Raw genomic sequence first — 13,814 nt, 5'->3', positions numbered from 1 at the left:
GCCAAAAGGTGGAAACAACCCAGTTTCCATCAACAGATGAAAAGATAACCAAATGTAGTCTGTCCATATTATGGAATAGTATTCAGCCATCTAAGGAATGAAGTGAGGTAGGAGTCCAAGTGCCTATCTGGTTGTCCCAGCACCATTTGTTAAAGAAACTGTTCTTTTTCCGTTACATGGTCATGGCACCCTTGTCAAAATCAATTGCCTATTAGATGTATGGGCTTATTTCTAGACACTCAATTCTGTTCCATCAGTCTATCTATGTTCATGCCAGTACCACACTGTTTTGATCCCTACAGCTTTGTAGTAAGTTTGAAACCAGGAAGTGTGAATCCTCTAACTTTGTTATTCTTTTTTGAAATTGTTTTGGCTTTTCAAGGCCCATTGCCATTCCGTGTGAATTTTATGATCATCTTGTCCATTTCTGAGAAAAAGGAAGCTGGGATTTTAATAGGATCTGAATAGAATCTGTAGATCAATCTGGGGGAATAGGGCCGTTTTAACAATACTAAGTCTTCCAATCCATGAACATGGGATGTCTTTCCATTAAGTCATCTTTGATTTCTTTTACCAAGTCTCTTATCTCTGTGGTCAGATTTATTCCTGAGTATTTTATCTTGGATGGCATTTTAAGTGGAATTGTTTTCTTGATTTCCTTTTGGGGATGGTTACTGTGCGTGTATAGAAACACAACTGATTTTTGCGTGTTGACCTTGTATCTTGCAAATTTGCTGAATTCATTTGTTTCTGGATTCAAATTCGCTGGATTCAAAGTTCTTTTTGTGGATTCTTTAGGATTTTCTCTGTATAAGATCATGTCACGTTTGAATAGAGAGAGTTTTGCTTCTTCCTCTCCAGTTACATGTCTTTGGTTTCTTTTTTCTTCTTAATTGCTCCGGCTAGAACTTCCAGTACAGTGTTGAATAACAGAGGGGAAAGTGGGCATCCTTATCTTGTTCCTGATCTTAGGGGGAATATTTTCAATTATTCACCATTGAATATGATGTTAGTTGTGGGGTTTTCGTACATGCTCACTATTGATTGAGATACTTCCTTTAAATTTTAGTTTGTTAAAATTTTTTTATCATGAAAAGTACTGGGTTTTGTCATATGCTTTTTCAATATCAATTGAGATGAATAAAAGTGAATAAAATTGTGTTTATTTTTTCTTTTATCAAATGGCGTATTACATTTATTATTTTTCATATGTTGAATTATTCTTCCATTCTTGGGATAAACCCCACTTGGCATAGTGTGTAATCATTCTAATATACTGTTGGATTTAGTTTGCTAGTGTTTTGTTGATGATTTTTCCATCTCTGTATTCATAAAGAATTTTAATCTGTAGTTTTTTTGGTCTGATGTCTTTTCCAGCTTTGGTATCAAGGCAACGCCTGCCTGTAGAATGAGTTTGGAATATTTTTGTTTTTATTTTTAGTTTAGTTTAATTTAGTTTAATTTACTTATGTTGGATGCAAGTCTCTTATGATATGTAGTACTTGCAGATGTTTTCTCCCAGTCTGTGGTTGTCTTTTCACTTTCTTGATGGTATCCTTTGAAGCACAAAGTTTTTAACATTGAGGAAGTCCAATTTATCCATTTGCTTATTTATGATTTATGCTTTTGGTGTCATGTCTAAGAAATCACCACCTAACCCCAGATCACAAAGATTTATGCTTGTATTTTCTTTTCAGGATTTTGTAGTTTTAACTCTTATATTTGGGGTTACAATCCATATTGAGTTGATTTTTGTGCATGACGTGATGTAGGGTCCAACTTCATTCTTTTGCACGTGGATATCCAGCTATCCCAGCACCCTTTGCTGAAAAGACTGTTCCTTATTCCTTGCCTGTTGAATTGTCTCGGCCCCTTCATCAAAAAGCAATTGGTCGTAGACTCTGAGTTGCGTAGTATATATTTGCCTTCACTTGGGACTGTTTCCTACTCTGGTCCTGCTTTATTGTGCTTCTGACCTCATTGGTTTTGTCTTTTATTTCCAGCCTGTGGTTATTTCTTGTGTGTGAACGCAAGCTCAATTTTGGGGGTTTCAACCTTCTGTACCACATTAGCCTTAGCTTTTGAGCATCCTTTTGATACTTATGCTCTAAGGTATCCACGTAACTCTCTTCCTTGACCATCTCCCCTGCCATGCTTGCCCTTGAGCTATTGAGAGATAGTGGGACACTAGGTAAAGAATTTGAATCAGGAGATAGTGTCCAAGCCCAGTCAGCCTCCCAAAGAACCCACCCCCATCTTGGCAGGGTCCATATTTTCCAGGGCCCACATATTAGAACATGGTATCTGATGTCAAATATTCACCAACGTAAACAATAAATTGCCTGTCTTCATTTATACCACATTTTTATTTTTTCCCAAATTCTTTTAAGCCTTTTTGTTGTTGTTACCACCTGCTGGACCCGTCCTCCATTCATGTTTTTACCTCCGTCTCTCTATTTGAATCAGGACTCAGTTATCCCACACTCTGACTTTGACTCCATTTCCTGTTATTTTTGTCTCTAGTAGTTCAGCGACTCTACCAACAGTTTTAGAGGTAACACCCCTCTGACAGGACCAAAGTCCCAGGAATTCCTCTCTTACTGTGGTGTCTTATAAGCTACCCTATCATTGTGCCCAACTCACAATCAAGACCTGGAAACCTGTCTGCACTGGATGTCTTACCCTTCATTTCCTTCCACATTGGGACTTACCATTTGCTTCCATTTGAAATTACATTTAGAAGCCAAATGAGGCATAAAGATATACGTATATAGAGACAGTTCCCTAAGCCTTTAATGGGGAATGGAGCTGCTCTATTGCTAAAGTAACCGTAGAGGTGAAAACTTGGCTTTGGAGAAATAATAATTAATGATGCACATAACTGGAATAGCAATGCTACCAGAAAAAGAAGTCACACACACACTCCCTGACTGAGAATTTTATCAGGACTCACCTTTTTGGAAGAATGTGCTGATCATGAAAGCAAAGAAAACAGTGGCCGTGGCAAAAGACAGTAGGAAAACAAATATCAAGCTAGGGTCGCTGTTCCTGAACACTGCCACACTGTTCACCTGTGGAGCAGTCACAAACACACATTGTTTTTACGTGGAAAGAATGAGGAGAGGCATAAAATACCCTGAAAACAATGCAGAACTTTTATTTATTTATTTATTTATTTATTTATTTATTTATTTATTTATTTATTTTAATGACTTTATTTTATTTTTTATTTTAGAGAGAGCATGAGTGGGGGAGAGGTGCAGTGGGAGGGGAGGGAGGGAGGGAGAGAGAGAGAGAGAGAAAGAGACTCTTTTTTTTTTTTCTGGATCAGACATGATGTGTTTAATACCACACAGGGGATACAGAGGGGGAAAAAAATCCTATGATTAAAGCCAAGGCTTTCAAGAAGACACTTTCTTAGGCATTAGAGAAAGAGACTCTTAAGTAGGCTCCATGCTCCGCATGGTACCTGACTTCGGACTCGATCCCACGACCCTAGGATCATGACCTGAGCCAAAATCAAGAGCCAGACGCTCAACCAACTGAGCCACCCAGGGGCCCCAGAACAATGCAGAAATTGTTTTAAAACCACAAGATTAGTCTAAATTAGACAACATATCTTGATTTTTTTTTTAAGGCATAACTTTGATCCAGTGTCCATTACCTTTTATAAATTACGCTCTGTACGTGTATCTTTTTTAAAGAGAGCATACGTCTGAATTCTATTTTTGACCCAATGTGAATCTCTTTCGCTTTAATAAGAGACTTTATCCCATTTGTCATTGTCGCTCTTATAATAACTATAGTATTTCTTTGGACACCTCACGTCTCCTCTTTTTAATGCTTTCTGGCCGTTTTCTTTGTTTTATGTATTTTGCCATGTGGTCTGGGTTTTCTTGCCTACCTTTATCCAAAGTGCCCCAATTTGGGTAATTTAGAAGCTAAATCTTCATTTATCCACATGGTGGATTATAATTTAGCCATCAGATGCAAGTTAGCAAATTGGAACACCAGATCTCGATGGCAGCACGGAGGAAAATTTAACACGGTAGGATGGGCCTAAGAGGATGTTCTCCATCTTTTACAACAACCGTTTTCAACTATTTGCGGAGTTGTAATGTTTTAAAGTTTATAAAATACTTTAATTAGGAGACGAATCCCACTTCCCTGACGAAATTAATCACACCCACGTCCAGTACTTGCAGCCCCAGCAGCGGAAGGCCGTCAAGGCTCTCCCGGATGGTGCAGCTTCAGTGACCGATGCCCGCAAAGTTTCCGCAAATACCACCTGAGGTTGCCCCAAGTGCGCGTCCCTGGCTGTGCTCTCATCTTCTGTCAAGTCTCAGCCCCGCCGCCCGCTCCGCAGCCACCTTCCTTCCGCTTAGCGTGTGCGGAGGGACCGGACACGCACCTGTGTGCAGAAGAGGACGGTCATGAAAGAAACGGCGAGGAGGGCCGAGACGAAGAACACGATGAACCAGGCAGCCCAGTGTTGCCAGTTGTCCACTCCCATCATGCACATGTACTCCTAGAGAAAGCAGAGGAGCCCGGCGTCCCACCACTGCCAGCGCCACGCACCCACCGCGGCCTCGCAGGTGGCCTCGCTCAGACGGTGCTGAGTGCACGAGACGGAGCAAACCGTGCACGGTCGGTGAGGCCACGCAAGGTCTGGGGAGCCGCCGGCAGGCGATTTCTATATACAGTCCTAAGAAGCAATCGAAGGAGAAGAAAATTAAAGTGAGGAGGCAGAGGGTCTCTACCGAGAGCAAAAGGTGAGGAGACAGGTAACGGGAGAGCGCGGGCAGGCAGAGAGACTCTCGGGGCAGCCTGTGTTAGTTAGGTTGGGCTCCCGGCTGCAGCCACGAGAGAGCGACTCATCCTGGGCGGACATCCTCTCCTGTGCGCTCATCAGAGAGTCGGTCCGCAGGCATCTTCTGAACAGCCGCCGTGGGCAAGTCCAAACGCAAGGACTCACGTGGTCACAGCAGACGGCATCGTCTACGTTGTAAGCAGGTCGAATGACGAACCACCGTCCGACATCCGCCGTCCATCCCTCAGGGGGAGGTCCCTCTAACACCCATGCAGCCTCGTCCCTGCCACGGCCTCATCCCCACCGGGTCATTTTTCATCGGTGCTTGTACACGTCCCCGCCCCGGGAGAGGCTCGCACCCCACGCCGGGGGCTGGGGGGTTACCTTCAGTTTTTTCTCCTTCTCCAGGGCAACGGAATTGATGATGATGAGCTCGATGCAGATGAAGCTGAGCATGAGCAGAAGAGGGAACTCGTTCTGAAGGGTCACCAGGAGCCCGTCCTGGACGTGGGCTCCGTGGGGGAACCTCTTCACAAGCACACTCAGGCCCTCAAACATCTCAGTCGTCCCGTTGTGGGCATGGTAGTGCATGATGGCCTTGTCCAGCGCATGCTGGATGGCCAGGAAGCCTTCGTTGCTGTATCCTGCGTGAGAGAACAGCGGACACCCGAGCATAAGAGACTCAGAAGACTGGAGGTGCAGAACACCCGCTGAGTGAGGCGGGTCGTGGCTAACGATTCCTGGAGATGATCGGGCGGGAGCGGGCCGGGCTCCCTGGAGTCCACATGCCGCCACGGGGAAGAAGGAGCAGCGTCCCCAGGGGCCCCCTGTGGCTGTGATGGTGTCTTTTATCAGAAAACAGGGCAAAGGCATCCTGAGCCCACAAAACAAGGGGTGTCCGTTGCCACGCTCTTGCACGGTGGGGCCGCATCCTCTCCCCTAAGTGCTCGGGCTTCAGGGAGAGGGTGCTTGCTCCGCACTTCCGGTCATCCAGGATACACGAAATGGTTAAATGCAAAGGACTTGGGAGACACGCGCCCCCTCACCTACTGGGACCTCTGTCTGAGCTGTCACTGCTGTGGTCCGAGGGTTATGGTCATTGAATTTTGCTGCCAAGCCTCAAAGCCAAACTTTACCACAGGCAATGTTTATTTTCATACAGTGTAGTCGGTGGGCGAAGGTCAGCTTTTGGGAAAAATAGGTCGGAGGGCAGAGATCCCCGGTGTGGGGATCTCGTAAGAGTTAAAGGCCCCACCTCCCAGCAGGGGTTACCGGCCCTCCGCATGGGCAGAGCCAGCGTGGGGTACCCAGCAGTAAAGGGGAGGTGACCACGGTCTCCCGATGGCCTTGACCTAAGCAGACCCCCGGATCTGTCAGCACGAAAAAGGGAGGAACAAATTGCTGATAATAAAATTCCGGGAACCATCACGGAGTCTTCACGGCGTGTCGGAGCATTTCCACTGCAGAACCGTTGGCATCCTTTCTAGAATCTCATGGAATGATAAGCCCTCGTGTTTACATTCCCACTCACTGGGCTTGTGGGCCCAAGGTTCACGGCAGTTGCGTGGCCATCCTCCGGGGAGGTGCACGCTGTCTGCTCGATTTCCTGAGAGCTGTCCGCTCCCTACCAGGGAGGTCTCCCCGAACCCCGCACAAAGAGGGAGACCCCAGGTCTACAGTGACGTGGAGGCCAGGCCTCCGAGCTGCCCCACGGCTTCTCCCCTGGCCTGCAGAGAGCTGAAGACCGTCAGGTATATAAGCAAACGTGAGTACGTGCGGAGACAAAAAGAAGGGACACGCCCTCCTTGTTCCCGTAAAATGCCCCCCCTCCTCCCTCAAACAGCTCAGCGTCACAGCCTTACTGCTCTTTAACTTCCTCTAGAATGAAAGCGTTTTACCCAGCGACACGTTTCTAAACGTTACTCCTTCAGCCTCTTTTGAGCTGCTAGCTTAGCAAGGGTTCAGACGGCAGTGACAGCGCGAGAGGCACGTGAGTGTGGGCGAGACTGACATCGTTGAAGCTTCCTCACCAGGGAGTCCGCCATCCGAATGCCCTAAGGCCCGGGGCTCTTGGCTTGGGTTGGGAGGGTAGAGGAAGGATGTGCCCCAGCTGTCCACATAATCTTGTTTGGAGGTGAGCTGCGCGATTAAGAAGTTCCTCTGCGTGTAGCTGAAGCGCAGGCGGTACTTAACCTGCAGGGGATAAAGAGAGGACGACTGGGTCACGGGGTCCCCACGCTCAGCCAGGACTCGTGTCTGCCGCCAGCTGTGATTGGAGGGAAGGCCGATCCCTCCCTCCCCTGCGAGGAGCACTCAGCGGTCTGCCCAGGAGACCCCCCTTCAGGAAGGTGGTTCCGAGCTCAGACACTGGAGCCGGGCCACCAGGACCCAAACCCCAGACCTCTCACCGAATGGCGGGTGGCGGTTCAGGCGGGTGACTTGACCTTCTTGCCTCGGTTTTCTCATCCGTACAACGCGGATGAGGTTAACAGCGCTTGCCCCAGAGGCACTGTAGGATCAAGTCAGATGGTCCCTGGGGTGTGCCTGGCAATTGTTAGTGCTCGAAAAGCGTTGCTGGTTGTTTATCAACGTGTCTGTCTCCAGCTGCCAACACCCCCATGCAAGTTCTAGCCATTAATCATCAGGCGGCACGGGACGACACCAGAGCTACACACGAGCGGCTTCCTCGCCCCCAATGGGAGCCACTGCCTTGTCCTCAGACAGACAGGCCTACCATACTGGAGCCCATGTCATTAGTGTGGTGGTCTGATGACAACCACAACCAGTCCTTCTGGAAAGTGCCTCCGTCCCCGGCTCGGTTCTGGGCACAAACTCATCTGATGCCCGCAACAGCTGAGTTAGGAACTGCTAGTACTCCCGCTACACCGGTAGGGAAACTGAGGCCCGGAAATGTCGGCGCCCCTCCCACGGCTAGAGAGCCAGTGGTTGCCAAGCCGGAATCCAGTGTGCCATCCAGCAGCTGGAATTCGTGGTCCCCTTCTCTCAGCCCCAGGTCTCCCTGGGCAGGCCTCTCTTGCGAGGACCCCGAACACTGGGAGGTGCCCCGGGGCCAGGTAGGAGGCAGTGAAACCGGGAGCATTTTCTCACCTCCTCCGGAAGAAAGGCAGCCAGGTGGCAAAGCAGACACAGGGAGACAGAGGGGCAGCCCAGGTGGCGAGACTCCCTAATGGGCCCACGCGCGAGCCTGGGAGGCATGGTGAGGCCGTTCCGGGACCGGATGGCCCTTACCTTCAGCGGCAGGGGTTGCTTGCTGTCATTGAAGGTGTGATCGAAGACAATTCCAGCCAACACGAAGACGGCTTTGGGATCCTGGAGTATGTAATTTTCAAACAAAGGCACTGAAGAATGGCCTAGGACTGCGGAGAGAAAAGTCCCGTGAGCAAGCAGGCTGCCCCCCCATCCCTGCCCTCCCTGAGCCGGTGCCGGAAGGGCCGCAAGACTCCCCCCCACACACACACACCTTCCTCCATCATTCTGCGAACACATAAGCACATTCGATGGCCGGGAGCCACGCGAGGCGGTGAGAACGGTCTGAATGCCCGCCATCTCTTGTCCCAGGCCCCCCAGCTGGGCGGCGCTGAGGGCCACAGGAGGTGGAACTCGCCCTTGGCCATGTTGACGGGGAGCTGTCCGTAGCTCGTCTGCGTGGCTATGGCAACCGAAATGGGAGACAGACATCACAGACAAACGTAGCTGTTCTGATGAGAAAAATAATTGCTCCCGTCCCCGGCCCTTGCGTGTGGCGAGGCTGTCATCCGGGATCCTCCTCGAAAGTAATGCTTGCTCAGAATGTGGAAGGCATCACCGCATCATTCCGCCTCCTCGCCGCCAGCCGGGTGTCTTCTCTGAGAGCTCATTGGCTTCTGCGCCTTTATCTCCGCGCAGAAGTCTCTAGTGCACGTCCACGGTTGTCCCTTTCTGCTGTCCTCTTAGGAAGTGGTGAGACTGCGCGCCTCGCAGACACAGCCGCTCTTGCGGGAACCTCTTGTGAACTGCTCTGTCCCCTCCCCTCTGTGTGTCCAGTTGCTTCCTTTTAGAAACCCTCGTGGGTGGGTGGGACGCGGTCGCTCTCGCTTCCCCTTTTCTTCATCCTGTTGCTGGACATTGTCATGCGCCTCCCAGACCTTGTCTCCCAGCCATCACACGCGTCCACTCGGTCGTTTCCCTGGGAGCGATTTCGCTGATCTAAATTTCCAAGTCCGCTTCCTGTTCCTTTGACCACATCTCCGTGCCATGGGAGTCCAGTTTTGTTTTGGCGTGGCAGCATTCCCTCAAACGTTTCTGAGAATATGGAGTTTTTTCAAATGAACTGACTCATGATAAAAATCTCCAATGATGCTGGAGGTTATGTGGCATGTCGAAAGGCTCCTCGATGAGACTGAACTTTAACTTTTCATCAGAACAAAACCCATTCTTGGCGGGGGGGGGGGGGGGGGGCGGGGGGAGGGAACCAAAATGAATCACTTGGTCCACAAGATTTGAGACTGAATCCAGTCTCCAACTGTGTGATAGAGATGGAAATCCTTTCTCTTCCTGGTTCAGCATTGCTCCCGCTCCCCCGATGTCCTGAGCCCCTTCGGTGGTAGTGTGGGGGGGAGGGGAGGTCACTACTTTTAGCTGCAGCTGAGTTTTACGTTATTTTATTTTCATTTCTAGTTCTGTTTGGTCCTCTTCTTTTTTCAGATCGGCTGGGTGAGTCTGCATCGTGACATATCTGGGGAATAGGATTATGAGTCAATCTTCCTATTTTCCTCTATACAGTTTGTTTCCTAAGCCATATTTATGTTTCTTTTTTTTTTAATTTTTTTTTTTAACATTTATTTATTTGTGAGACAGAGAGAGACAGAGCATGAACGGGGGAGGGGCAGAGAGAGAGGGAGACACAGAATCGGAAGCAGGCTCCGGGCTCTGAGCCGTCAACCCAGAGCCCGACGCGGGGCTCGAACTCACGGACCGCGAGATCGTGACCTGAGCCGAAGTCAGACGCTCAACCGACTGAGCCACCCAGGCGCCCCTATGTTTCTTTTTAAACACACACATGTACATAAACATTTGGCTAAATTGAGGAAAATAGCATACATACAGGAAGGTGTACAAAACACAAACGTTCGTTCTAATGAGCGGTTGTAAAGTTCACAGCCAAGCCTCTTGGGTCAAGAAACAAAATTTGTACCCTAGATTTGTTTGTTTGTTTAGATAGTTTCTTACTATCAATTTGGTTCTTCATTGCTTTCAAGAACATAGTTTTAATATTTGTCCAGCGCATGTTTTTCAACAGGCCAACATAACCCAGTCTGCCCTGTTAGCAGAAACAAATAGCAGTAATCTCTTTCCCAGAAATTTCCGGGAAACATCCCAGTGTTTCCTTGGCTCTGGCTGAGTTAGGTGTCATCCCTGGACAAGTCACGGTAGCAAGGGGACCACGAAGTGCAGAGTGGTGTAGCCACAGGAGTCATCCTGAGCCCAAGGAGGAGGCACCAAGGGCTGACGGCAGGAGAGGGGTCCAGCCCCCCAGGGAAAGAACAGGCTGTGAGGATCATCAAAAGGGAAAACAGATGTCTGTCACGGTTTGGAGAGCTCTTCAAACCACTGCCCTTCCTTCCAGGGTGTAGGATTTACTTAGGGGAATGGGCCCAAAGAGCAAAATGTAATTTTTATTTCTTATCCTATTATGTGATTTGAAAATGTCAATGCAAACAATTCTGGTGTTCATCGTTCTTATTCTTTTATTGAAATGCTAAGGTTTATTTTTTGTGTTTTTCTTTTTTTGACGTTTAAATTCCAGAAAAATACATTCTAAACTGCTAGCAAAGAATTCTGCGAAGTGGCATTTGGGGTGAGAACTTGACTTTTCACTGTAAACCTTATATTATTTCACGTGCAGTTATGTAATAAGGACAGAGGGACGAGTGGAAGGCAGACGGCCGTCGGTCCTGGGGACGCAGAGCACGCAGAGAGAAGCGCGGCGGCGGAAGCGGAAGCAGTGGGAGGTCCCGGAACCGCGGGACTCAGCCCCGGAGACTCCCGCAGGCGGAGGCCAGAAGCGTCCCTGGCACAGCGCGCACGCGCGGAAGAAAGCCTGGAAGGAAAGCCCTGGAACCGGCGACGCCAAGGACCGAGTATCGACAGCGATGAGGTAGGAAGTGAGTCGGAGGTAATGAAACAGAATTAACGCCTCGAGACACCCCAGACGAGGAGGGAGACGTTGCCCGAGGTAGGATCTTAAGGGAAGACAGAAATGCTTTCTTCTCCGTGGAGGCGACCGAGGGGTCCCAGGGAGTGAGGTGGGGATCCAGGCCGGATGCAAAGGCCGAATGTTTAGGGAGCCGGAGGGCTGCTCACGGACAGGAGCCCAAGGCCCCAGGTTCATCTCCGTCTCCCTGCGAGACCCGGAGAGCAGCCAGAGGGAGAGACAGATCGCGCCCGACAACTTCTCTTCAAACCCCTGCCGCGCGGGCGGCCTCGCGCACATGGAGGAAAACCCAAGACTTGGGGGAGGCGTGCGAGTCTCCTGCAGACACTCCAGCCTCGCTCGGACCACTCCCCACCCCCCCCTGCTTCCTTCAGCCTCGTTCACGGCGGTCACACCCCACCCCCAGCCCCGCCGCGGCCCCCACCTGCACCCCGCCCCCGAGTCCCGAGGCCGCCATCCCACTTCGCAAGTCGTGTCCTTCACCTGCACCGCCGCCGGATCATCTCCAGCCTCCCAAGAGGAGCTTTCTCTGTTGTGTTTTGTTTCCAATCTCGTACTTGTAGAATTAGAATGGTATTTTAGGTTGCCAGGCAAGCTCAAAGCCCCAAAACAGCGGCCCCCACGCGTGTTGCCACCGAGGGCCTTTAAAAGAATTGTCTGCGTTGAGTGGCACTCAGAGCTGGGGCAGGAGAGCCCTTCCTTTTCACTCGGTACCTTATGTATTATTAGAACACCTTTACAAAAGCATATATTACAATTATGGCAGTTTTGGAACGTGACTCCGCATTTTGTGGATTCCGCGTTTTGAAAAACTGTATCTACCTGACTCCGTTAACGAACGCATTTATTCATTCAGTAGATATGTATTGAGCAGCGAGTGTATGCCAGGCATGAAGGAGGCCCAGTGATGAAGAAACGGACAGGGCCCTCTGCCCTCAGGGAGGTGGAGCCCAGCAGGCTTGTCAACCGCAGACTTGACACAGAAAGCCCAAAGTGGCGGTGTGACGAACCGTGGATCAGAAATCTCTGACCGTAGCCAAAGGGGCGCAGAGAGAGGAAGGCACAGCTGGGAAATCTAAATAAAGCCCGGCTGGCAGCTTGCCCAGTGCCCCTGAAAGGAGCCTGGAGACAGGGGTAGGGCCAGACCCTGGACTACTGGTGCAGTGGAAGCCACCAGAGGGGCAGAAGCACAAGGCTGGCCAGACCTTTCCGACCTTTGAGAGACCTTCTTGGCTGCATGCAGAGACTGGCTTAGAATTGAGTAAAATGAGAAGAGAGACGGACGACTAATTCAGAATCTCCCAAGTCGCCAGAACGTGGTTGCGGCAATCAGAGACCTCGTGGACGGCTTTCCCCCAGCTGTCACCTCCACAGACTTTTTAGGATTTGGAGACCCCAGATATGGAATCACGCCTATACGCACCCTCAGGAAACAGCCTCAAACTCAATAAAATTGCCCTCCCTCCCTCCCTGTCCTTACCCCATCTTTATGTCTCACCTTCAAACTCAACGTCAAAGGATTTCCCCACCGCTTCAGTGATAGTCTTCAACGTTTCGCTTTTGGAAGAGACATACACTAGTTGGTATCTGGTGTAAGTAGGAAAATAGAGGAAGGCTGGCAGTAAACTGATATTGATGGCCGGATAGTTGACAGGAGGTATTTTCTTAGGCAAACTGTTTAAACGCAGGTACATGATGATCATGGAGAAGAGTAGCGGCATTAGGGTTTCAAGCACTGTCATCAGAGTCTTCCGCTTCTAGAACAGAAAGGAAAGCAGCATGAGAAGGCGAGTGTGAAGTCACCACACGGTGACGTTTCTTCCATTTAAGAAGCCCTTTCATTCTCCCCCACCCCCAGTCTCCCTGCACAACCCACAAAAAAGAAGAAAATAGAGAGTGAACTAAATGGCTTCTCTTTCTGGACTTTTCCATGACATCAGCGGCGAGAAACCAGTAATGATGATGCAATCTTCAGTGATGACGGTTTGCGGAATTTCAGTGGGAACCTGGCTTATTTGCAGGAAGGGGCCCCGTTTCAAGTACAGTTGTTGATTTTTTCTTTAATCAGTTATTAGATGCCAGCGTGACATAAACATTCAGTCCCCCAACCCCGGACATGCCCACGGCTCCAAGGACCACCTTACCCACCTTCAAGATGAAATTCTTCCAAAGAAGAAGTTTTAAATTCCTGACCATTGTCACTTTCCCACCTGAAGGGGAGGGATCAGCACCAGCTGGGAAGCAAACGGGCCAACTGTCAGGCATCACACACATGTGCCCTCCTGTCCTTGAGGAGCTGTCTGCTCTCGGACTTTCAGAGCATCGTTTCTTCTTTTTTGCGGACTTCCCCTCCTCTGCCCACCTCTAAACATCCCAGCGGGGCTCGGCTGACACTCCCCGTGGGCAGTCTCACTTGGTCTTTGATGTTGAAATGCACGGACACACTGATGATTTCCACATTCCTGTCTACAGCCTGCACCTGCCGGGTCTCCTGCCCCCACCCCTCCTGTCCGAGCAGGAGCCCAGCTTCATGAGGATAAGGTTGTGTGAAGGTCTCCCTGTCTCCTCTCATCTCCCATTTTCCCCTGCCCCGCCGCGGGCCTGGCTGTGATCCAGAAGGGACAGAAGTGGCTTCTGCTCACAGCCCACGCACCTGCTGTTCCTCCGCCCAGGGCACGCCTCCCTCATGCGTCATTAAACTACTGAACGTGCTCTTTATTTACTTCTTGTTTGATCTGATTTCCCTCTGGAATGCATGCTCCATGAAAGCAGGGATTTTTTTGGGGGGGT

General features: G+C 49.8%; 1 protein-coding gene and 1 long non-coding RNA gene across 2 annotated transcripts in view; one reads left to right on the top strand and one right to left on the bottom strand.

Annotated features, from left to right (window-relative positions):
• LOC109278165 (ATP-binding cassette sub-family A member 17-like) overlaps positions 1-13,577 on the bottom strand; it is a 75,692-nt gene extending 62,115 nt beyond the window's left edge. The window contains exons 1-7 of the mRNA XM_019468230.2: positions 13,173-13,577; positions 12,523-12,781; positions 8,060-8,187; positions 6,841-7,003; positions 5,195-5,454; positions 4,412-4,528; positions 2,954-3,071 (exon numbers count right to left, since the gene is read on the bottom strand). Of these exons, the coding sequence (XP_019323775.2) occupies positions 2,954-3,071; positions 4,412-4,528; positions 5,195-5,454; positions 6,841-7,003; positions 8,060-8,187; positions 12,523-12,781; positions 13,173-13,298 (1,171 nt within the window). The 5' untranslated portion in view covers positions 13,299-13,577. The remainder of the gene's footprint in view (positions 1-2,953; positions 3,072-4,411; positions 4,529-5,194; positions 5,455-6,840; positions 7,004-8,059; positions 8,188-12,522; positions 12,782-13,172) is intronic.
• On the top strand, positions 4,515-6,238 carry LOC128774720 (uncharacterized). The gene is made up of 2 exons (XR_008419135.1): positions 4,515-5,005; positions 5,219-6,238. It is a non-coding gene; the product is annotated as an uncharacterized LOC128774720 (long non-coding RNA).
• Positions 13,578-13,814: the final 237 nt, after the last annotated feature.

The sequence above is a fragment of the Panthera pardus genome, unplaced genomic scaffold (assembly GCF_024362965.1).
Source record: "Panthera pardus isolate Hobbes unplaced genomic scaffold, ASM2436296v1 HiC_scaffold_4, whole genome shotgun sequence".
NCBI classification, from domain to species: Eukaryota; Metazoa; Chordata; class Mammalia; order Carnivora; family Felidae; genus Panthera; species Panthera pardus.
This window is presented reverse-complemented; position numbering and strand designations above follow the sequence as displayed.